The sequence below is a fragment of the Eschrichtius robustus genome, chromosome 21 (assembly GCF_028021215.1).
Source record: "Eschrichtius robustus isolate mEscRob2 chromosome 21, mEscRob2.pri, whole genome shotgun sequence".
NCBI classification, from domain to species: domain Eukaryota; kingdom Metazoa; phylum Chordata; class Mammalia; order Artiodactyla; family Eschrichtiidae; genus Eschrichtius; species Eschrichtius robustus.
The window spans coordinates 30,539,007-30,564,515 of record NC_090844.1 but is presented as its reverse complement, the minus strand read 5'-3'; the positions used below and the strand labels follow the sequence as shown (position 1 = coordinate 30,564,515).

The following is a 25,509-nucleotide window of genomic DNA, read 5'->3' as shown; positions in this document are numbered from 1 at the left end:
TGCAAAGTCTAGAAAACACTGCTTAAGGGACTTTTGGTGCCACAACAAGGTCTCAGATTAAACCTCACAAGATTTTCTTTGCACTGATTTATTTATTAATTTATTTTTGATGGGGGTGGGATAGGGTGGGAGAAAGCTGACTCAGTCAGAATATCATATAAAAGCTCCAGCTTCTCCTATTTCTCCAAAAGATATGGGGCAACTCCTTTCCCACCACAGCCGACCCTGAAATGGCTCTAAAGATTTAGGTAAAAGGAAGTATCTCTCTTCCTTCTCATCTGATATGTTTGGAAGTGAATACTGCTACCTGAAGCTGCAAGATAGGAAAATCCAGGTGCTATTTCTTCGATGCCAGGAAGGAAATTAAAGAACACTGTCAAATATCCCAAGTTCCAAAGTATGTACCATTAAACACTTCCTGAGAATAAACAAAGATGAGGGTGACTTACCAGAACCATCATTCCAATTCAATTTTGTATCAACAGTCTCAGTATAATCAGCCTATTAGTGAGAATTGCTTCCTCACCCATACTGCATTCATAGATCATCAGTCTTCATTAATACCCTATTCATAGATTATTGATTTTCATTAATATAGAATAATTCCCTCTGGTTCAGTCACTGATTAGGTTCTAAATACCTTAAGTACGCCTGTTTTCTGCAGAATCCTAATCTTTGAGAATAAGCCATTAAATAGAACTTGAGAGGAGATAAAAGCCCTTTTATAACTTTCTCATGTTGTTTGACAAAAGAATCCTAAGGCTGTGGCACTCCACATTCTTTTACGCATTGGAAACAGGAGGACAGAACGTAAAGTTTCAGGAGGATAGAATCTTTATCAATTTTGTCCGCTGACGTATCCCAGGTGCCCAGAACCAGTGCGTGTTAAATCAAGGCTTGTGGAATAAGAGGACTCCTTTTTTCTCCATCAAGCTATCTATGTAAGAGAAGGAATCATGGTTTTACCTTAGGACATTCTGCTAAGATGATGTGATAGCATCCTCTCTGTCCAGACTGATCTTAAAAAGCCCTGCTGCGTTGTGGGTACAATACACTCCTGGCATTCGGTTTTCAAACACTATTCAGTTAAGGTGCTTTATTCCCTCTGAGTTCAGTCTCACAATCTTCGGTTATCACCTCTGTTCTCAAACTCTGTGCAGAGGTGCCCTGGATGATGCAGTGAACACACAGAAGAGCCCATACGATCTTTTAAAATCCTGAGAAAGCATAGTGAATCCATCAGACCCCATGGGAACCACTATCTCCAGGTAATTCACAGTTTCAGCATGAGATGCTACAGTCCTTTCAGTGAGCTCATATTCCTGTGAAGCTGGACTTCCAGAGGCTGCTGTATATCTCCAATCCATCCAACCAATCAATGAGGAACAGGAAATGAAGTTGATAAAGTCCAGTGTAATTCAAAGATTTGAGAAGTTACGCAGTGCCCAACAGGCAAACGCATCCATTAGTCAGTGTGGTTATCTAAGGATAAAGTACAAAATTAAGACTTCTTTCAATGCACGTGCATTATTATTTCTTTTATAAATTTATTTATTTTATTTATTTATTTTTGGCTGCGCTGGGTCTTCATTGCTGCGGGCGGGCTTTCTCTAGTTGTGGCGAGTCGGGACCACTCCTCGTTGCGGTGCGTGGGCTCCTCACTGCGGTGGCTTCTCCTGCTGCAGAGCATGGGCTCTAGGCGAGCGGGCCTCAGTAGTTGTGGCTCACAGGCTCAGTAGTTGCGGTGCACGGGCCTAGTTGCTCTGCGGCATGTGGGACCTTCGCGGACCAGGGCTCGAACCAGTGTACCCCGCATTGGCAGGCTGATTCTTAACCACTGCGCCACCAGGCAAGTCCCGACGCGCATTATTTTTGCACACGGCTGCTAAGTCATTAGGACATAAATACTCATTAAGTTGTTTGGACATGAAGAGTTATGACATCCTACTGTATACTTTGCTTATTGCTTGAGCAAGAATTAATGACCTGCTAATTGGGCACTGCTCGAAGTGCCTCTCCTCACAAATCTCAGGTGAGAGGCAGAAAGTCAGCTTCCCGGAGAGAGACTCGACTCACTGCCACCCCCATGCCTGCCCCCAGCAGGTGCCATCCTTAGAGTGGTGAGCGGGAGAGCATCCCCCAGACCACAGCCAGTATTGTTAGAGGGCGAGGGAGGGCCGATGAGCTGACCCCTGGGAACGGATACTAACTCCTGCACTTTTCATTCTGCCATCGCTCTCCGGCGTCACCTAATCCATACGCCATGCTCAGGGATGGGAATGATTTACTTATCCAGCGGCATCAGCTGTTCAACCAGGGAGCCAGCTTCCTGGATCGTTTCTTATAGCCTATGAATATCTACAGAGGATTCAAAGATGAGAAAAGTGATCAGTGCCAGAAGCACAGCGGAGATAAAGTGCAAGCTAAGTTTGGAGGAAGACAGAGAGAAAGAGGGTGGCCTTTTGGCCTGGGCTGGAGGGAAGCTGAAACTTGAGAAGTAATTTTAGGGAAGTTAGCGCTGATACTGTCCCCTGAGTAGAACACGTGCATCTACACTTTTCTTCTTTACCCTTAGGCAGCATCCCTCGCGGCCCCAAAGCGATCTCCTGGCTTCTCCATCCAGCCTCAGCTTTGAGTTACCTTAAGCCCACATCCCTAAAAGTAACATTGACCTCAATAACCCAGAGTTTGCAAGTTACGAAAATTGCCTCTACTTTGTATTTAAAACTATGAATATTAGCTCTGCATCTATCTTGCCTGTATCTATTTGGTTAATCCAAATAATCTAGAAATAAAGTATTTTGCATTAACTGCCACTTAGAAACTGCTAAGTCTGAAGATTTGGTGCTCTTCAGAGTCAGCTCTATAAACCTCAAAGCAACCCGAGAACTTCCAGAGGTCAGACTGTGACACAGACGGGGTTACCCGGCCCCATCATGCGAGCTGCCCCCTAATACCTGGATCAAGAGAATCCAGAATATTAAAGCAAGAAGGTTCTCCAGCCCCAAAGAGTTTAAGGACCTCACGGCCTTACACCACTGCTTCTGATCTTGAGCAGTGAGGTTGCTGGGTAGAGGATGATTGTACATAAGGAAGGGGTTTTAGGCTAGATAAGACTTTGAAGATAAATGCTAGAAAATCATTAGGCAATCCAGTTCCTGTGGAAACAGAAGCCTACTCAGAGCCCGAATTGTTTAGACGTATCATCCATAATCATTCCTTTAACTATGGTTTTGACCATAAATTGCACAGTGCATTGACAGGCAGACACAGCCAAAAGGGAGTGTGTAAGAGAGAACAGAAAAGCTCTCAGCTGAAGAATTTTTAGGACAAGAGTGCCATTAACAGCCAAGGAGTGTGAAGCGTCTTAACACTTGCTACCCTGAGTGTGCTCCAAGGACCGAGAGTATCAACATCGCCTGGCAGTTTACTGGAGATGCAAGTCTCAGGTCCAGTCCTGGACCACTGGATGAGAACCTACATTTATGAGAGCTTCAGATCACTCATATGCAAATTAAATTTGGAAAGCACTGAATTAGGATTCAGTGGTTCCCATCCCTGGCTAAGGGTTAGAATCACCTGGGAGGAGTTGAATACTTATGGACTCTAGGCCACAACCCAGACCAATTAAATCAGGATCCCTTGGCTCAGGGATAAGCATCAGTAGCATCAGTAGCACTTTTGCAAGGTGCTTCTAGTGTGCGGCCAGGGCTGGGAACCATGGGGCTGAAGGAACACCCTCTGGCTTGGACCCCACATTCACCTTGACCTTCCCAAGCATCTGTGATTCCTTGTCTCATCCATTCGACTATAACTGGCACCGTCTTCCCCATGAGACGTACAGCACCACTCCGGCCCTCCTGGAATGGAAACATCTTTCATTTCAAGTGGCATCTTGTACAATGACGTGTAGAATTTAGAACTTGGAGCCTAGGCAGAGTCTTGCCGGGTTAGCACGAGGTCTCCCAGAGCACGTTTCCAACCCCCTCCTGTCAGAAGGAAGGTGTAACAGGCTCTAGACACATTTTTGGCTGTTTTCCTGCAGACGTTAGTTTTTAAATAAACTTCCTTTTTCCCTCCTTATTCCAATTGACAGCTTTCTTATTTAATGAATACTAAAATTGTTTTAGGTCTATGGCCATACCACCCTGAATGCACCCGATCTCGTCTGATCTCGGACGCTAAGCAGGGTTGGGCCTGGTTAGTACTTGGATGGGAGACCACCTGGGAATACCGGCTGCAGTAGGCTTTAAAAAAATAAAAAGTAAAAAATAAATTAAAAAATGTAGAACTATTTTATTATGTTGCATTAATTCTACAGAAGATTTCTTAAAAAAAAAATCAAAAGAGACAATGGGAATAAAAAAAATAACATGGTTTTTAAATGAAATCCAACCACAACTCAGGGTGGGGTTTCTAATTAGACAATAAAATGGGGCTAATTGTTCAACCTCATATCGTTGCTGTGAGGATTCAAAGTACCTGCTTGGTGAATGTTAGTTCCCAAGCATCCTGGCCACAGAGGAAACTGTGACTGGAACTCAGATCTCCTAACTCCGGCTCCATGTTTTTTCCACTGCCCCACACTGACTTTATTATTATTATTTTTTTACATCTTTATTGGAGTATAATTGCTTTACAATGGTGTGTTAGTTTCTGCTGTACAACAAAGTGAATCAGCTATACGTATACATATATCCCCGTATCCCCTCCCTCTTGAGCCTCCCTCCCACCCTCCCCATCCCACCCCTCTAGGTGGTCACAGAGCATCGAGCTGAGCTCCCTGCTGCGCTGATTTTAGTTCTGCCACAAGTGGGCCCAGAGGCTGGCCCAGCAAAGACTGGGAACGCGGTGAGCATGAGGGAGGGCAGTGTTGGGTGAGAATAAGCTGACGTAGTGGTGATGAAACGTTCAGGGAGCTTGCTGTAAGTGGCTGGTTACCAAAGTAAACGGCACACGTTGTAGAATGACACATAAGAGCCAGAGAGCTGGCTCTCGGAAGAACGGGGCATCAGTAACGGTTAAAGGATTCGGAATGGCTGAACCAGAAGAAAGGAGGCTGCAGACTTATACATCTTGAGACTCATAGAGGACTATGGCATCTGGACCAACGGCCAGCTGTTTTCCAAAGCTGCTCAAAGAGGGAAACAGATTGAGTCTGGAACAGTAGGCCTTTGGAAGACAGGTAGCTTAAGGGACTACATGCCTGATGTGAAGCAGGCTTCCTGGCCCTGGGATGGGGACCTGAGGGAGGTTTACAGAATGTGAGCATTATTAATACCCAGTGGTGGAGGGGAAGAGTGTTTAAACCACACCAGATACTGGGACTTAGAATGAAATGGAACCTTACTGGAAACAGATAGATAGATAAGATGCTAAGTCCAGATTCTGTGAACTTCTAGGTATAACTAGTCTCTGGATGAAACATAAAATTTTTTTTCCAAAAAGCAAAATTCTTGAATATTAAATCATCAGGGTTAAACAGATATATGGACATCCTTCTTTCTGACTTATTTTGACTAAAAATCCCCTCTCCTTGGTATTAAGAAAGATCAAGGAAAACATTGCCAGAGTTAGTTTTCGCCTCCCTCGCCCATCAGCATTCTTGATCTATTAGTTCTGCTATCTGAAAATGAAAATTCAAGTATTAATATTTCATCCGCTCTATTGACTGAAAAGCAAAATGAAGATGTCATGATTAGCGCTTCGCACTAATCGAGATGTAATTACAGTGAGAATTCGTGAGGAGGCCTTTAACCCCAGACTCCTGCTGCCCGGGTAACTGATTCCAGCAGGTGGGAGAGAGTGGCCATCATGCCTTCCAGTGACCAAGGGCTCCCGGCTTCCAAAGGCTTTTGTTTTGAGGGCTGCACTTGGAACTCCCAGGTGGTGTCTTTAGCCAGTATCGTTAACTATAAGAGTGGCTGCAACTCCTGCCCCCTCACAGTAGACAACATCCTCTTGAAAACCTAGATGGATTTTCCATTAAAGCCATAAACTAGTGTGTGCCCACCAGACAAGTGAAGAGAGTCACTTAGCAGGAAATCCTACACAGGAGAAGCAACTTCTCTGGAGGCTGATCATACAGTAAGAAAGCATGAAATGTCATCTTTCTGTTTTCAGGCAGGGAAACTTGCTTGGTGTCTGGATCACATGACACTTTATCATGCAGGATAACCCCTTGAGAAACTGCCTATTTTCCTATAGACTCACTTCATGAAGAGGAAAGGTGCTTTTCTACCGCATTCCAACATGAGAGCCTTGAAGCTGCGGTTTTCCTCACCCCCACGAGAGAAGGAACCCATGCATTTGTTCTGGGCTGGCTGAGAGGCAAAGGGATCTGAGTGTCAGAGGCGTGTGACTGATGTCAGGAAAGGGATTGCTAGGGACTAGGAAAAAAGAGGATTGTACATATGGATAGAGACCTGGGTGTCCAAGGTGGCAGGATGTCCCAGAAATGTCTATAATGGGACCATGGCCTTCTCTTTGAAAGCCTAGCTTGGCACAGAGGGGATGAAACCACCAAGGAAAGTCACTAACCTGGAGGAATATGCCAGGCTGCACAGGCAGAGAGGAAAGTGAGACCCACTTCTGAGGAAGTCCTGGGTCTTCACCTTGAACCTGTGGAAGCCCAGCACCCAGCAGCCTCCTGGGTGATCAGAAAGTAGCCAGAGCCCACAGGCTGAGGGACCGCTTTGAGGGCACCCACATGCTTCTAGGCCCCTGTGTGGCCCTGAAGATGGAGACGGTACCCCAAGGAATGACCAAGACTGGCCTTCTCACGAAGCTTCAAGGCTAGAGGACAGAAGTCTTGTAAATTGATTTTTTAAATATAAAGAAATTTAATATTTGTGGCACTCAAGTATTATCCAGTAATTCACACTTACTGCATCTGATTACTGAAGAAACCAAACTGAGTGTTAAGCAAGACTTTTAAGGCTGATGTTTAAAATACATAGATGTTTCAGAGGATGAGAATACAGTCTGGGACATTTACTACCAATTATTTTAGGTGGAATGCTTACTCTACAAGTGCCTTCTCGATTTCATAAACTAGACAGTTTTAGGGTTCTTGTCTTTAGTCAATAATTTAAGAGTTGTTGCCAGAAAATCTCTCACTCACAGTTTTCTGAATCATAATGCATTCTGTGTGGATGCCAAGTCCTGACCATGCCTCTTATTGACAGTTTCAGAGTAAGCACAGGAAGTTGATTGTTTTACTGGTCTACTGTATTCCTTCCTAAAAATGTGTCAAAGAACACTTTCTGGAATAAAGGTATAACTGCATCATAAAAGCTGCCGAAATCATCAACTATCTTATACTGCTGTTGGATTACCCAGAGGAGAAAAGTGAGCTTGTGGTATTTAAAAAGATTTGTGAAAATCAGCTGGGAGGTAGCCTCATTGTTGAAATCTTTAATTCTACCCAATCACCGATGCGTTGTTTTATTGGTCATCAAATATAAAATAAAAAGACAGTAGCCTTGATTTAATCATTGTTCCAAGCCTCTTATGATCATGACCAAAAGAATCTGGCTTACCTCTCATGCTAATTCGTTTAAAACCTGATTCCCTTTCTGACTTACTTCACTCTGTATGACAGACTCTAACTCCATCCACCTCACTACAAATAATGCTAACACATATATATGGAATCTAAGGGAAAAAAAAAAAAAAAAGGGTCATGAAGAACCTAGTGGCAAGACGGGAATAAAGACACAGACCTACTAGAGAATGGACCTGAGGATATGGGGAGGGGGAAGGGTAAGCTGTGACAAAGTGAGAGAGTGGCATGGACATATATACACTACCAAACGTAAAATAGATAGCCAGTGGGAAGCAACCGCATAGCACAGGGAGATCACCTTGGTGCTTAGTGACCAACTAGAGGGGTGGGAGGGAGGGAGATGCAAGAGGGAAGACATATGGGAACATATATATATGTATAACTGACTCACTTTGTTATAAAGCAGAAACTAACACACCATTGTAAAGCAATTATACTCCAATAAAGATGTTAAAAAAAAAAACAACAACAACAACCTGATTCCCTATAGGGTAGTCAGCGGCCTGACTTGTGTGTTTTCTCCTGACAGTGTGACACAAGGGAAAGATCACCGCAAGAAAAGAGAAGCCTCTTTGCCATCAACCAGTTTTATCACTTTGGGCAAATAATGTCATCTCTCTAGCCTTCAGTGTCCTCATCGGGAAAATGAGGTGGTTGAAATAATAATTGCTAAGAGCGTTCCAGTTCTGCAACTCTATGAATCTATTACTTGTTGCATTCATAAGCATCAGAAAAGCCACAGTCATCATTGGAACAAGTGCACTGATCTGAGGACAATGCCTTAGAACAAGTCAGCTTTCCTAATTTAAAAGAAAACACACCACTACGAAGATCTGCCTGTTTGACAAACTATTGTTTGCATCTATTAAAGCAAGTATCTAGACAGTTTATGCCAGGCACACCAAATAACATGATTCGGATGATAGAACTGCTGTGGTGGAGAAAATCTTCAATGCAAATATGAGGCACTGATTGGATCTGAAATGCATATATTATTCAAAACGCGAATTTGTTTAAGTTTCAAACAGATCCAGAATACCCTTTTCTTTATTCATTCAACAGAGAACTCAAATAAGCAGTTGGGTATCAGCCATAGAAATTTATGGAAAAGTTCTAAATCTCTGTCTGTCTCGTTTTCAACAGGAAATAAGGGGAAAAAAGGAGAGAAGCAACAAGATTTCGGAAGAGGAATATACGATAAATACACCCACACACTGGACAAGCAAGCAGAGTGGACAAGATCATTGCTTGTCTATTTCCTTCCCCACACAGTGGTTCACTGTTCCCACAAATGAGAAATTCTTTTTTTTTTTTTTTTGAGCTTCATTTTTTTAAATTGAGAGACATTCTTGATTGAAGGTGTATAAATATCTGTCTCTGTGGCTTTATTGCTTCCAGTCATCTTAGTGAGAGTCTTGGGGGTTGAACTGTGCTGTTCATTAGGTAAGCAAATGTCTGTAGATCATTTTACGAAGAATTATTTATCCTCACCTAGAGATCAAGGGAAAAGCCTTAGAAAATGCAATCAAAAATCCTGGGTTCAAGTTCTGATTATATATTTCACTATGTGACACCAGGCAAGTCACTTTACCCTATAGAGCCTCAGTTTCTTCATCAACAAAATGGAGCTAATAAATACTTTGTATTTATTATGAAGATTAAACGAAACAATGAAGGCAATATTTCTGAAATAGTATCTTTTTTTTCGGGGGGTGGGAAATCCAGGGTGAGATAATATCTTAACAATTATCAGTTACGATCATTGATTTTATCATTAGGTTAAAAAAAAAAAAAAAAAATATATATATATATATATATATATATATATATCTCATTAGGTTAGATTCAGCCTGCTCAACTACAGTTTTACCAGAGGGCAGGATCTTTTAAATACGATATATTTTTGCTTCATTGTTGAGAGACGAAAAGACTTTTTGAAAGCTACAGTTTATAAATGTAACGAATATAAAGTAACTTTTGTCATGTAGACAGTTGATTCTTGTTATCCGTGGTAGTTATATCCTATAAACTCTCCAAGAATACTGAATTAGTAAATACTGACTGAGTATTCCTTGGGGAAATAGAGAGTTAGGTTCCTGTGAGCCTGTGGTCACATTCTGATCAACTGGTCAATACAGAATCTTGTTTTACGTGTGCTTCTGTTTAAAGACACCTTCTTTAATATATATTTTTGATTCACTAACATTTAACTCAAAGCCAACACATTACAACTCATGCCTGAACAAAGCTTATCTAAACACACACATTTTCCCCGTAAGGCACATCACAGCCTTCTTGCACTTAGGAAAACTAGACAGCACTCCAGGGCCGTAACGGGGAGCCATTTTAAATGGCAAAATTTCCAACAAAAAGCACAAAAATGCAAAACACCTGGCAGGAAATAGATTGCAAAAAAGGCACTTGTTTGCAGTATGAGGGTTGAAATTTCGAAGATAGAGTGTTGCCTTCCGCTGAGAACATACACATGGGGCAACTCAAATTTTTCACCACTTTGCACACATCTGTGAGTGCCCATGAAATGCCATGAGTGCTGATTTTGTGGTTAAAAATAAATTTTAGTGAGTAGGTGAGTTCACAGATACAAAATCCCACAAATAATGAGGATTGTGTGTTTGTGTATACTTATGTAAGTATTTATACACAATCATATATTCATTCAATAATTAATCATGAGGCAGGCACTATAGTAAGTATTTTAGATATATATTCTTCCTCATTACAATAATTATATAATCTCAGTATCACTATAATCTTACCAATATGAAATTGAGGGCTGAGGACTTAAAATCACTTGTAAAATTCACACAAATAGAACCAGAATTTAAAGCTGAGTCTGATTTCAGGGCCTATGTTTGCCCTCTACTTTATTCTGTGTTTCACCAATTTGAGTCAAGCCAGTGATGTCTGAGAGTTATATAAAAGAAAGTGCTCAGTATCCATTCTGGCTAAGAATGATGGATGTATTCATAAAAGCTTATACGTGAAACAGTGACTTTCAGGGACAATGTATCAAGCAGGATGGATTAGGCTCTCCTGCAGTAACAAACAGCCCCCAAGTATCACAATAAAGGCCTCTTTTTTGCTCTTGCAAAGTCTAGTGTAGGTTGAATGGCCCTCCTCCATCCCGTAGCCCAGTCTTAAGACATCTACTCCCAACCAATTGAAAGTCTGGGGAAGGTAGGAAGCAAAGGGTGTTTGGATGAGCAATGTCTCTGCCACAAACACAAATAAATTTTCCCGTTAATCCTAAATATAATACCTAACCATATAGACTATGGGTAATCTTAGATCTCACTTTGATTAATGGTAGACAACGGGAAATACCTGTAGTTTAAAGGTTTTATTCTAAGCTTCAAATTTCTTCTAAATCGTTTACATTTTCTTCAAGAAAACTTTTTAAAGGACAGTTAAAGGATGTTTTCTTTTAGGATTTTCTTTAGGATTTTGGATCAGAGCTCAGTCTCATTCTTATTTCAATTATTTTGTTTGTATGGGTTGGTCATAAAGAGAAAGGGGAAAAATCACTAGCTAGCAAGCATAATATCGGGGCCAGTGACTTCAGTTAAATGAAGGTGGTTGTATCCTGCGTTGAACAGTGTCTCCCCTCAAATTCATGTCCGCTCAGAATTTCAGAATGGGAACTCCTTTGGAAATAGGGTTTTTGCAGATATAATTATTTAGACTAAGATGGACCATACTGGATCAGGGTAAGCCATAGATCCAATAACTGGTATCTTTATGAGAAGAGGAAAGGACACACAGATGCAAGGGAGGAAGGTCATTTGACAATGGAAGCAGAGATTGGGATGATGGATCCAGAAAGCCAAGGACTGCCAGAAGCCTCCAGAAGGTAGGCAAGGATTTTTCCCCAGAGCCTCAGTGTGAGCGAGGCCCTGCCCACACCTTGATCTCAGACTTCTAGCCTCCAGAACTATGAGCATAAATTTCTATCGTTTTAAGCCACCCAGTTTATGAGAAGTTGTTACAGCACCCCTGGGAAACTATACAGATCAGACCTCAGATTTCAAATAAGAATTTAAAATCAGGAGGTATAAGCATATGAAGGTTTTGATCAAATCTGGTTATAATTTCATCTCTTTCATTTTCTAAATGTCTTTGAATTTCAGGCCTAGTGGAGATATTTGCTATCACTCACATCTTGCAGCTTCTCTGGAGAATTCCTTGCTCTCAACAAGAGGGAGCCACTGGCCTCCCCTCATTCTCTGTTCTCAAGGTACCTCCCCAAGGCTCGTCTCTCTAACTTCCCCCCATCTGTCCTGATCTCTCCACTAACCCCTATCCGGTGTCTCCCCAGCTTCTCAAAGGTGTGTGGTCCTGGGGAATGTTTCATTTTATACACACACACCTATAATACCACCACTCTCTCTCCTCGCCGCCTCTCCCCCAAGATCATTCACTGTCTAGATCAGAGGTGGGCAAACCTTCCACATAAAGGACCTCGGAGCAAATATTTTAGGCTTTGTGGATTCTGTGGTTTCAACTCTGCCATCGTGGCACAAAAGCGGCCTAGACAGAACGCAGGTGAATGAGCCCGGTTGTGTTCCAATCAAACTTTATTTATGGAACACCGAAATATGAATTTTCTATATTTTCCGTGTGTCACAAAATATTCTTCTTTTGATTTTCTTTTAAATCGCTTAAAAACATAAACACCATTTGGGGCTTGCAGACCACACAGCACGGGCAATGAGAGGTCAGATGTGGTTCTCGGGCCAAAGTTTGCTAAACCTGATCTAGCTCAGCGGTTCTCAACTGGGGTCAACTCTGCCCCCCAGGAAACATCCGGCAATGTCTAGAGACGTTTCCTATTGTCACATGTCTAGTGGGGCTCTTTTGTCATCTAGTGGGTGGAAGCCAGGGACACTGCTAAACATCGTACAATGCACAGGACAGCACCCCTCCCCTAACCAAGAATTAGCCAGTTAAAAATGTCAGCGCCACTGAGATTAGAAACTCTGAGCTAGATAAAGGGTTCCTGTGAGAAACTGAGAGCCCTCCCTAACACCCCACGCCATAGGTTATATAGTTATTAAGGCCCTAGTTGGACAAGTCTCATCCTAAATTCTTCTCAGATCTCTCCAACTGCAATGATTCTAACTGTTCTTCAATAGATCCTGTGTATCCATAGGTCTTCACGGTGTGTTGTTCATTGTAGACAAGGGCCCACGCTTCCTCCACCAAACGGCGAGCCTCAGAAGGGCGTGTGGTGTCTTATCCACCTTTACATTCCCAGGACCAAGGGTGACAGGAACTGAGCTAGGAAAACAATGAACTAAAACCTCCAAGTTATGAACTCATTTGAGGCAGGTACCAGGCGAGGGAATTCCAGCTTCCGTAGAGAAGCTACTTCTATGAGCCCTTAGAGTGGAATTTTCTGTCCCAGAATGCCAGAGTTGCTGGGTGAATCGATGGCCAACAAGGCCCCATGCTTGATGCAGCAGGAACTACCGTTGGCCAGAAAGTCAGTGGGACTGGAGCTGGTTGAGAAGAGCCAGTAGGACTTCCTGCAGCCCCTCTTATGGCATCAGTGGAATCTTCAATTACCCGTTGAGCTTGGTGTCCTGTGGCATCACATGAGGCTGGAGCAGGTGGGACCACAGAGCCAGAAATAGATCTGCAGAATCCCGCAGCTCTGTGTTTGCCCTGCCCTGCTCCCATCCAATGCACCCGACGGCCCTTGGATCCCTGACTCAGCCCCTCCTCCTAACCTCTGAGTTTCTCTCACCCTGACCCTGCTTTGCTGTCCCCATCTCACAGCCCACCTCTGCCCCACCCCAAGCTTCTGCACCGACTATGCCTCTTCCTCCTATGATTTCTGGACTCGGCTAGTCCACACCCTGGACGTCCCAGGCCAACACCACCAATGGCTCCCTCCCTGCACACAGCACAGAGCCCCGCTTCTCCCATCCTCCGACTTGCCCTCTGCTCAGATCCGGTCTCCTGCTCGGTCCTATTAGCTCCATCCTCCCTCTCTGCCCAGTCACGCTGGATTATGTCTCCTTTGGCAGATTTCCCTGGCTGTTTTGATTCGTCTTCTCCCCAGGTTCCTGTGACCTGTACCCTGACCCCTACATCTGCACTCGTACTTGTCCTCAGGCAGGGACAGAACGCCAGGTGACACTGGCTGTCACTCTCTGTTTCAAGAACACGGAACACAGGCAAGCTTGTGTCCGGGGAGGATGCAGGAGAACAAGTGTGGAGCCCTGTTCCCTCCAGGAGGTGCTCTTGGTAAAGCAGATTCACCCAATGGAAGCAGCCTTGGATGACAAGACAATAAAGTATTTCAAGAGCAAAATTATATGGCCCGGAGTTCAGAGCAGGGTAAATAAAAACAGCTTCATTTCCTAAGCAAACAGAGAAAAACATTTCCTGAGCTCTACGTGGCCCTGTGATTAGCACTTTGCATTTATTAATCAGATCCTATAATCATTGTGGAAAGCCTTTGATATAAGTAACAGCATTAGACCCATTGTACAGATTGGGAAAGGGCAGTCCGGGCAGGTGAAGCCCTCAGCCAGTAAAGGGTGGGGTCTGACTGACCTGCTTAATATCACAGGACAAAGTCAGCAGCGGTTTTGCACAGCGAAGTAATAAGTTATACTTGGGGGTAAGGCCCTGATACAAAGATATACCTCCTTCCCTCAGGCAAGTCTCTGAAAACAGTCACGTCAGTGTTCCCTATGTTGAATTTGAGGCTCCCCAAGGTGAAATAAGTAAAATATACATAAAGGAGTGTCCTGTTTGGCTAAGTATTTACTTAGCCCAGGTGTGTTAGTTTCCTCTGGCTGCTGTCACAAAGTACCACAAAATTAGTGGCTTAAAGCAACACAGTTTTACTGTATCACCATTCTGGAGGTCAGAAATCTTAATTCCATAGGCAACCTCAGTTGCCCCTTGCCATGTAACACATGTTCACAGGTTCTGGGGATTCGGAAGTGGACACATTTGGATACACTATTTGGTCTCCTCCAGGCAGTGACAGTACCCTTGGGGCGCCACCAATGGCAGACCTGCAGCCACTGAACACATACCCCTACAGGGCACCCAGGCAGCTACGGGGAAAATCCAGCACCGCTTATGGCACAGGAGCCCAGGATGGAGCCATGCACCTGGTTCCTCATCCTCCCCTGCTCTGTTGGAAGTGCTCCCCTTCACCTACAGACTCGGCTCCTGTGAGGGGCCTCCAGGGCCAATCCATGCCTTCTGTGAGCAGGTTTACATCAACCTTCTAGCCCTTTGTGTTTCCACTCTGATCGCACAGCTCCTTCCATATACCTGAGATTGGCACTCTCTTCTGGGCCTTCATTCTGGTGTCTGGTTCCTTATTTGATCCTTCAGAGACGTTGAGTTCTTGTCTTTTCTTTTTTTTATAAATTTATTTATTTTATTTATTCATTTTTGGCTGCATTGGGCCTTTGTTGCTGCGCACGGGCTTTCTCTAGTGGCAGCGAGCGGGGGCTACTCTTCGTTGTGGCGCACGGGCTTCTCATTGCCGTGGCTTCTCTTGTTGCAGAGCACGGGCTCTAGGTGCACGGGCTTCAGTAGTTGTGGCACACGGGCTTCAGTAGTTGTGGCTCGCAGGATCTAGAGCGCAGGCTCAGTAGTTGTGGCGCACGGGCTTAGTTGCTCTGCGGCATGTGGGATGTTCCCGGACCAGGGCTCAAACCCGGGTCCCCTGCGTTGGCAGGCAGATTCTTAACCACTGCGCCACCAGGGAAGCCCGAGTTCTTGTCTTGAAAAAGATTTACTGTCACCTCTATTTGCTTGCCAGTCCTCAGTCCCAGATGCAGAGTCCTGCCCTCGGCTGGTGGCTGCGTCTCTCTCCGTCTGACAGGTTTCCTAAACGCCAGAGCCTGTTTGTGTCCTCGGCTCCGTGGCCACCCCCTTGCCCCTGAGTTCACAGTCCCTGCTCCCCCGGCCCACCAGCACCAGCACTGCCCCCCTCTCCTGGGCCAGGCCCCGCCTTGGTTCACAGAACTCATCCCAGAAAGGTCCGTCTCCAAGGAGACCCAATCCCGGGCACCCTTGCGCTCCTCCCAAGGCAGAGTTTGAATAACCCCATGTTAATCATAATCAGTACGTCAGAGGCTCTGATAGAGGAAAGGGGTCAGGCTGCCTACTACCCCCCATCAACTCACCAAAGGCTCACCTGGGAAGAACACAAGACCTTCTAATTTTCAAAGCACTTTTCAATCTATCATTTGCTCTGTAAAAGGGCCAGTGAGGTAAATGCATCCAGTATAAGAAATAGACGACTGATGGGAAAACTAAGGTTGAAAAGTATGTGGAGCTACTAAAGGAGATGCGACAAGACAGAGCCAGGGCCTCACTTCCTGTCTCCTGACTCCCAGGCTAGGATTTCTTCTGCCATATTATGTCAGTGGGTCAAGCCTGTAGGTAGCATCCGCTGAGAATCTCAGGGTTGGAAGGTCTTTAAATGTCATCCAGGCTAACCATGTAATCTAGGGACATCAAATGTCCTCTAGGCTAATGTCATGATGGTGGCAGCCCCTCAGGAAATGCCCTGCCAAGTGGTCAGCCAGCCTCTGCTTCAAAAGCAGCCCCCAGACACACAGCTCACCTTTGAGTGTCTCTGAACACTAATAAAGCCTTCCTTATCTTGAGCTCAGATCTAACCCCCTAATGTCTACCTACTCATTGGTTGAATCTGTTGCACCCAGGCACACACATGCATGCGTGCACACACACGTATGCATACACACACACACACATAACAGGGAAGAGCCAAACTGGACAACCTGTTGGACCTGTTTCTTTTACCTTAACCTTTGCTTTCCGCTGCTTTTGTTCATTAAAAGGGTACTGTCTACACGTAATTGCCTGCCTTGGGGAACCCTGCCCCTCTGCCTGAATGTTAAACCGAAGTGCCTTTGTTCAGGGAAACTCTGGGCCCTGTTCCACCTGTAGATGGCTGCAAGAAAGAAGAAATGAACACATCCCCTCCCAGAGGCTGGCCATTCCAGGGGATAGTTGCATAACTTATAGCCTTTTTACCTTACTTCCTCATCTCCTCCCTTTCTCTGTGCTATAAAATAAACTGGCATCCAAACCCCGATAAGATGGTTATTTTGAGACTTTAGTCTGCCATAATCTCGGTCTGGCGGCTTTCGTATTCCCTGCCTCAACACCTTGTCTCCGATTTATTGGCCTGTCGTGCGGCGAACAGAGAGAACTTGGACTCGGTAACACACACACAGCATGACTGTTTCCCATGACAGCCTTCTGAGTAATCTCTTTTCTGTGCTAAACAACCCCACTCCCTTTCCTCTCCCTCCAGTGAGAGGATTTCCATGCCCTTCACCATTCTGGCCTCTGGCCTCTGAGTCACCTCGGAACGCTTCCCACAGTGTGGCAGTGACACGACCACGGCAGCCTCAATCTAGCCTCCGAGCTGGGCAAGACCTCCACGCTGGAATCTGCCAAGGCTTGGAGAACGTGAGGGGTCCCGAGTCCTCACCACGCTCTCATCTTACAGAAGGATCTAGAAAAGCATGAACTGGAGCAGAGATTCCACAACACACTAACAAACAAGATCCGGAACTGGGTTTTGTTCTAGTGGTCCTACCAAGCATTTCAGAAATTCTAGTAAATACACGTCCATCTGGAAAGGCAACCCAAACCTAAACTATGTAATTCGGCAGGATCCCCAGCTGATGCTTGATCAAAGCACATCTTGAGTAGGAGGAAAGGCAATGATTCCCGGATACCAACCGCTCGCCCTCATCAGATGGAGCAGCTCGGAGAAGCAATGAGCTGTGCTTCAATTATTCCTGCCCAGAAATCGCCACCGTTCAGGAGCCTCTTATTTCCGGAGGGGAGGCTTCAGCAGCACACCTGAGCAGGGAGATTGCTTCTGAATTCAGTTGTTTGGGATTTATATGTTCTCTTTTTTCCTTTTGTTTTCATGATAGAAGTAATGCCAAGCCAATCCGGTTGATTAGGCAGAGCAGTTCCTAGACGGGCAGAGGACGGTGAACCTTCGGGCACCACTGCTGGGTTCGGCCGCAGGCAGCAAGGGCGGATGGCAGGCAATCCCGACTCCGCTCAAGGAGCAGAAGGGGTTGCACTTGGGGGCTCAGGAAGCCCGTGGCCTGGGTATTCTTTTCTGCTGCCTCTTGGTCCTTATCCTGCATTTGCAGTAACTGCATTTTGCTGGAGACCAAGCCTCAACCTCTATCCTAGGTCTGGCAAACCGGGTTCCTGATGTGTCCTTATACTTGGTTTCCAGCCCAGCACTCTGGTCTAAAATGACGGTGCCCTGCCATGCTCTGAACAGCCTTTTCTTTCCCTAGAGCCCCAGGACTGCAGCCAGCACCCTGCTACCACCTGCCTGACTTTCTTGATGCTGGTACCCTGCTTGAGTCTCAGCACGATCTCGGTACCCAGAATCTCCATTGCTGGATTCCACCCTCCTATCAGGCCCTCCACCCTTGTCCTGTGCCTCAGGACATAATGCCTACCCTCTGCTTACACTTGTACCTAATGACTCACCTCCCTCTAGGAGGACACATTGCTTTCTTTGCTCCCTGCCAGCAGCTGGGTTGACAACAACACCAGCCCAGGGACCAATGTAGCTTCCCAGGCTCTCCAGTTCTGTCTGAAGTTACCATGTTCCAAGATCCTTTCTGCTCAAAGCAGCTTTGGAGGAGAATGGATGAGAGGTTAACCTGCAGAAAGAGAGATGCTGGGAAAAGACAACCAGCATCTGTTTCCATAGCCCAAGCCACGAGCTGTGAGTGCTACCTTCCCCCTGCCCACCCCCATTCCCTCCTCACCCACGCAGCGCCTTGAGGCCTGTCACAGCGAGGACTGGGCCAGCTCCGTGGACGCCAAGACTAAGTCATTACGGAAACACTGCACTTCAAGTATTTTAGATCTTTTTCCTTTGGGATATATTGATGGCAACTAACAACGCTGAGGATAACTCAGAAAAACAAACTGATGCTTGGTTATCTTAAGGATGTAATGAAATTCACAAAGAACTATTTTTTTTTTTGCCTGGTGGTGATTTTTTTTACAGAAATAATAACTCCCATTTGCTAATTAATGTGATAAACAAAGATACAGCCTCTTCTCTTCCATCACCACCCCCAAAATTAATTTTAACAGCAATCCTAAGCTTAGGCAGAGAGAACAAATGGGCTAGTTACACATTCATGGAGAACAGGTAAAAACTTTCCAGTGGTTGTTTCTTTGAGGTGTCTATTTTAAGAGATTTGAGAGGGAGTAGGTTACAAGGTGAGTATCCAACCTTTTAGAGAGCAAAAATCAAGAGTTTCGACCAAGTGCCTGCTTATCAAATGTCAACACACAGAATGTGCCTAAATCAAGCTGAGCTTGTCTCCAAATTCCACGTGTTTTGCAACGCCATCCTATATCTGAATGTCATAGCCACCTTTACAAAAACAATAGTCTTTAGTTCAACTAAGTAGAAAAATGCAGTGAAAAGATTCCTTGCTCGTCTCCAAGTAAAAGCAGATATCTTTCTTAAGAAAAACACCAGTGAGGATAAAAGCCAAGTATTGTTTTAGACTCTCTTCAATTTCAAAAATACCATTGAAAAAATAATTACACCCACGATTTATGCATGATTCATTAGGCAGCCAGATACAATGCACTGCTACCTTGTAATTGCACTGAAAAAGTCAACATCATGAAATATACCCTCAACTTCTTGGGATTATCACCTAGTCTAGTAACATCTTTGCCACAATGTAAATCTTGTCCAAAGAATCTATCTTGATTAATGATAACAGTAGTAATTTAGCTCTATGACTTAATAGACTTCTGAAGAATTTTTTTTTTTTGTTACTTCTGAAGAACTAGAGGGTCAAATGATCTGTTATCAATGTTTAAGCTTTTTATTGTGAAAGTTAATAGGCTTGAATCACAAGATTCCCTACAAATATGACCGAAATGTCATCTGGGGGGAGGGGGTGGGTGCACCCTGGGTGTCAGCACATGAAAGTGTTTTTAAAGACTCCCATTTTCCTCCTCCCTATCCCCATGAAGATAAGAACATTATCCAGGAGTAAGTAGGGAAGCAATATGTATACAATACACTATCCCTCACCCCTACTGATTACAGACCAAAACTAGAAAGGACAGTGTTCCTTACATAATAGATAGATTATCTTACATAATATACGATAAATATGACAGACAACATCTTGCAGGATGGAAACAGCCATTCAGAAGATGCAAACTGCTGAATTACGAATCTGAAGGCACCAGGTTGAGAGAACCAGCCCTTGGATTTAACAGTCTTATGACAGCACTAGTTCCGCTGGGCTACCTGTCCATCCCTTTAGGTTTTCCTCTCATCCACTCTCATCCTGGCAGCCACCCGTGAAGAGGGAGCCTGACGAACGGGACGGGCACTGGATTTCAGTGTCTCCCCGCCATCACTGTTCAGACACCTACCTGTGGTCGTTAATGGGGTTTTCTCTCCTAGCAACAGTTTTAACCTCTTGGCATGGATTTTGCCTTGATAATGTGAGTCGGCCACCACCGCGGAGGTGAAGGACATGTTACAGAGGGTGCAGCACTTGTTTTTATCCACCATGTCGGCATCACTTCCCTGTGAGGGAGACAGATGAAGAGAACATTAGAGAGAGCCCCAAGGCCTCTGAGGTTTTTGTCCCATTCCGTTCTGTCGCACGTGAAACTCGCCATAGACTTTCTTCTTGAAATGTCTGTGTTGTCTTTGCTCTGCAATCTCTTTTTTCTTCTCCATGATAATCATCATCAAAACTTTCTCAGTTACTAACTTCAACCTATATTTAATAGGGACCACTACTGCCGGGCACTGGGAACACAGGACGAATGGGCGGATATGAACCTACCCGCAGAAAACCAAGGCCCACAGCAGGTGAAAACACAGTGGATCTGGCACCGGGAGGAATGGGGTCTCTCACTGCATCCATTATATGCATCAAAGTAAGTAAAATATCAGAGTTCACATGGCCTGAATTATTTAGCAAAAATTATCATTTGGCATTCAGCTCTGCCTTTGACCCACTTTAGTCTCACCAGGATACGTGGTCCCATGTTCAAGATTTTTTTAAAGATTTCTTTAAGGAAATGAATATTTTTCATAATTAACTTGAGTCTATATCATAAAGCTATGGTGAGCACGCTGGCTGAATTTTCCAAGAGAGTTTGTGCCATTTTCTTTTTTTTCAGGACAGGTGATTCATTAACTGCTGCACAAAATACTTAAATCCAGCTTGATTTTTATTCCTTTGTAAGACTTCACGAAAATGAATAATGATTTGGAGAAAGTAAATCCTTTGTCAGACCATGTGACCTGTCTATTGTGCTCACAGATCATCAATTACTTATATTCTGTGAGGGGAAGATTAATCCATGGGCTCCCCTCGTGCCTAGTTAGAAATTGAAGGTAAAGAAGACTCTCAGATAAGGAGTTAATCTATTCCTTAGGGGAACGGCAGTAGCAAAGCATCTCTTTATTAAAACAGCAGCCTTGGGTGAGTATCTTGCCCCACAATGGCCCCTTCTCCTATTCCCGGCAGGCCCAAGGAGTGCAATTTAAAATAAAAAGGAATGAAATTGGGTCATCTGTAGAGACATGGATGGACCTAGAGACTGTCACACAGAGTGAAGTAAGTCAGAAAGAGAAAAACAACTATCGTATATTAACGCATACGTGTGGAATTTAGAAAAATGGTATACATGATCTTATTTGCAAAGCAGAAATAGAGACACAGACGTAGAGAACAAACATATGGATACCAAGGGGGGAAGGCGGGGTGGGATGAATTGGGAGATAGGGATTGACACATATACACTATTGATACTATGTATAAAATAGGTAGCTAACAAGAACGTACTGTATAGCACAGGGAACTCTACTCAATGCTCTGTGGTGACCTAAATGGGAAGGAAAACCAAAAAAGAGGGCATATAGGTATACGTATAGCTGATTCACTTTGCTGTACAGTAGAAACTAACACAACATTGTAAAGCAACTGTACTCCAATGAAAAAAAATTTTAAATAAAATAGCATGGGGACGAGGATGAGGGTGGGGATGGGACTGAGAAAGGGAATTCTGTATTTTTCTGCATAATGATAAGATGTCCAGGCTGCTGGAGAGTGCCGCCTTGCAAATTATGTGGCAGTTAGAAAACTAACTCCTTCCTTCTTAAGGCATTCGTTGGTAATATGGCTGACAATTGGCAGGCAATCTTGGGAGGAGCAGGGTGTGTGTGTGTGTGTGTGTGTGTGTGTGTGTGTGTGTGTGTGAATGTACCAGGAGGCTGGCCCGCAGTTCGGGGATCGGAAAAAGGGAGAGACGCCATAAGAGTCTCTGAGATTTGGAGTCCCACCTACAGCCATTTATTCTCTTGACCTTAGCATTTAAATCTTAGCATCTCCCCAGTCCCCTTACCACAGCTAATGAGTGAGATTGAAAGAAATGTACTGCTAGGGGCTGGAGCGGGGGTCGGTGAAAGGAGATGGATTCTATGGAGAGGGGAGGGGCTCCCCGAAAGGGGTCTCCTAGAGAGGCACAAACCTCAGGGCAGGACGTCTGGGTAGACATCGAGGTTGGACTCACCGAGTGTACCCTTGCTGAGGGTTTCAAGCCGAGGTTTTCTCCTCAATACAAAACCAAAAAGGGAATTCCCTGGCGGTCCAGTGGTTAAGGCTCTGCGATTCTACTGCAAGGGGTGCGGGTTCAACCGCTGGTCGGGGAACTAAGATTCTGTATGCCTTGTGGCACAGCCAAAAAAATTTATTTTAATTTTAAAATATAATAAAAATAAAAATAAAAAACCAAAATGAAGTCATAAATACTTGTACCCCTTTGTTTGGTCTACTGTGGAGCTGACTGGACCAGGCAGGAAATAGGAGAAGAGTTGGCTTCCCCGCATCGACCTCACCAGCCAAGCCCAGGAGATGCCCCAGATCTATGTCTGGGGTAGAGCTAGGAATACCGGGAAATACAAATCAGGGAGTTACTGAAGGCTTTGAGCCCAATAAATGAGGAGTGGACAGCTCGGGAGGACTGAGAGACACAAACTGGCACTTTCCCACTCTGTGTGAGAGGATATTTGTCCTACATTTGGTGGGGCGGGGGGGGGGGGGGGGGGCGCGGAGAAAGGAAGGTTGTCGAGGTGAAAGTGGTTGCTTGATTTACCCGTTTTCACCTACTTATGCATAATATGGGTCAAAGCACCTAATTTTTTTCTTAAAATTAGGCAGAAGATCATAAGCCAAAGCTTAACTCACAAGCTACACCTATTTAGATCACGCGCATCCCTCCTGCCTCTTTCTAGCAAAATTCCCGGCCCGGCCTGTCCCTCTCTCCCTGGAGTTCTAAGGTGGAGACATTTCTACGGAAAGTGGCTGCTGTCATTATATAAAGTGTATTCAGAACTAGTTTCTGGGGCAAAGGACAGCCCTCAAACTGTATAATGACCAGTGGGTTTATGGTATTCATTCACCCAACACATTTTTAAGGACCTCCTAAATGTGCGAAATGCTGTGTTAGATGAATATAACCCTACTCCTTGTTATTAAGGAGGTTGGGACCGGGAGAATTGGAGAAGGCAGGTATAAAATGAAAGGAAAATATTGTAATCAAAGACACATAGTCTCCTATTGGACCCACGCTCTCCCAATTGTAAGGTAAAAAGACTAGTAATGTAAATGAGCCTATTTCTGTGGATTTTCATCTTCAAGCCTTTCTTGTGCCTGGAATGTCCTTCCTCGTCATTTCCTGTCTAATCTCCTCTTTCCAGAGCCTGTTTTCATGGCCCAGGTTAACCATCACTTCTTGAGATGAAGCTTCTTCTGTCTCCCTCTACTGTCCTGCAGAAGTGGGCACTGATCTTAGGGTCCTCTGTGTGTCCTGTACATACTTCTCTTAGAATAGAGCACTGAGTCGTGATATTTATTTGTTTTCATATTTGTTCCCCTTGTGAGGAAGAAGGACATTGCTAAGGTCAAGGAAATTGATACTGAGGCCCCAGCTTTTAGCACAATGCTTGCCACACAGTGGGACCTGCAGCTATTTACTGAATGAATGGAGGAGTTGAGGGTTGGTTTGTGAGGTTAGTAAATTGCATGCCATAAGAAGTCAAAAGAGGAGACAGGTAATGCAAGGAGGTCTATGGTCAGCCCAGATCTTTCAGACTAACAGGAAGTTGGCCAGAAAAAGAACCAGAATTTTCAACAATTTATAAACTAACTTGAGGGTTCAACTAGGGCAACATTTTCCAAAAATTTATGTTTGCTTCATCATGGTTTTAATACATATTCTTCGATTTCTGCTCTGCTGGGCAATCTCATTCACATCACAATATAGAACAGCGGTCCCCAACCTTTTTGGCACCAGGGACCAGTTTCGTGGAAGACAATTTTTCCATGGACCGGGGTTGGGGGGGGGATGGTTGTGGGATGATTCAAGGGCATTGCAATTATTGTGCACTTTATTTCTATTATTATTACATTGTAGTATATAATGAAATAATTATACAACTCACCAGAATGCACCATCAGTGGGAACCCTGAGCTTGTTTTCACTTGCCACTCACTGATAGGGTTTTGATATGAGTCTACAAGCAATTGATTTATGATGGTCTCTGTGCCATCAAACCTCTCTGCTAATGATAATCTGTATTTGCAGCCACTCCCCAGCGCTAGCATCACCGCCTCAGCTCCACCTCAGATCACCAGGCATCAGATTCTCAAAAGGAGCGCGCAACCTAGATCCCTTGCATGCACATTTCACAGTAGGATTCGCGCTCCTATGAGAATCTAATGCCGCCGCTGATCTGACAGGAGGCGGAGCTCAGGCGGTAACGCGAGCGATGGGGAGCGGCTGTAAATACAGATGGAGCTTTGCTGGCTTGCCTGCCGCTCACCTCCTGCTGTGCGGCCCCATTCCTAACAGGCCATGGACCAGTACCGTGGACCCCTGATATAGAAGAATCAAAGAATAATAGAAGCAGAGAACCAATTGTTATGCAAAATATATCATGGGATGTAATTATGCCATCATTGCAGAAGAGGGTCAAAGAAAGTTTAGCTGTCTGACAAGAGAGGGGCTGGGATGCCCTGAGAAGTTAGGCAGATTTTGAGGCCCATAGGACATCTTTTATAGGATATTTTACTAAAGAGGTCAGTGTAACTCACATGATGCCACCATCTCTGATTCCTCTAATGACCCTGGTGGAGATGCAACTACTCAGAAAGAATCTCAATATTAACCAAGGGCCTGGAAACTGCTGGAATTTAATTGTGTGTTCCTGGCTATCTACATCCTAAATTCATAGCTCCTTGCAACTACAGATCATAGCATTGTTCCTAGAGTCTCCTACTGCCCCCCAGAGCCCTGCTCTTCTATGGCTCAGGGGAGAAATTCCATAAAAGTTGATGAACTGACCTCAATGAACACATTTAAGGTTTCTGGCTTAAAGAATTGAGAATGGCCCCCAACTACCAAGTAAATTAAGGGGAGTCCAAGATTGTCTTAAAATATGGTTTTCAAACTGGAGGTAAACATTCAGTGGGACTTTTTCAATGCAGTATCCACATGGCTGAAAGAAAAAGAAATTGTGGAGGGTCCTAAGGCTGCCTAGTCAAAGCATTTTGCAAAGTTAAGAACTTTTCAGAAGAATTCCATCTAGGTGAAAAAAACCTGGCTGACTAGGCCAGAAATCTAGTCCCAAAATTCTGTTTTCTTTTTTTGTACTTTTTTTTTTTTTACTTAATTCAAATAACTTTCTTCATTCTCCTTTACTTCAAGTGAGTGTAAAAAGTCTGAGAGAGAGACTTTTACTTCAGAATGTCAGAGTGAGGAATCCTGTGAAATTGTTCCCTGGCAAAATAACCATAACCAGTGAAAATTCT

At 44.3% G+C, this 25,509-nt stretch overlaps 1 protein-coding gene and 1 non-coding gene across 2 annotated transcripts in view; one reads left to right on the top strand and one right to left on the bottom strand.

Annotated features, from left to right (window-relative positions):
* The window catches only part of ZMAT4 (zinc finger matrin-type 4), a 262,765-nt gene that overhangs the window by 128,403 nt on the left and 108,853 nt on the right, over positions 1-25,509 (bottom strand). Inside the window, exon 3 of the mRNA XM_068532192.1 lies at positions 20,054-20,210. Coding sequence (XP_068388293.1) covers positions 20,054-20,210 — 157 coding nt within the window. The remainder of the gene's footprint in view (positions 1-20,053; positions 20,211-25,509) is intronic.
* On the top strand, positions 4,131-4,249 carry LOC137756117 (5S ribosomal RNA). The gene has a single exon (XR_011072175.1). It is a non-coding gene; the product is annotated as a 5S ribosomal RNA (ribosomal RNA).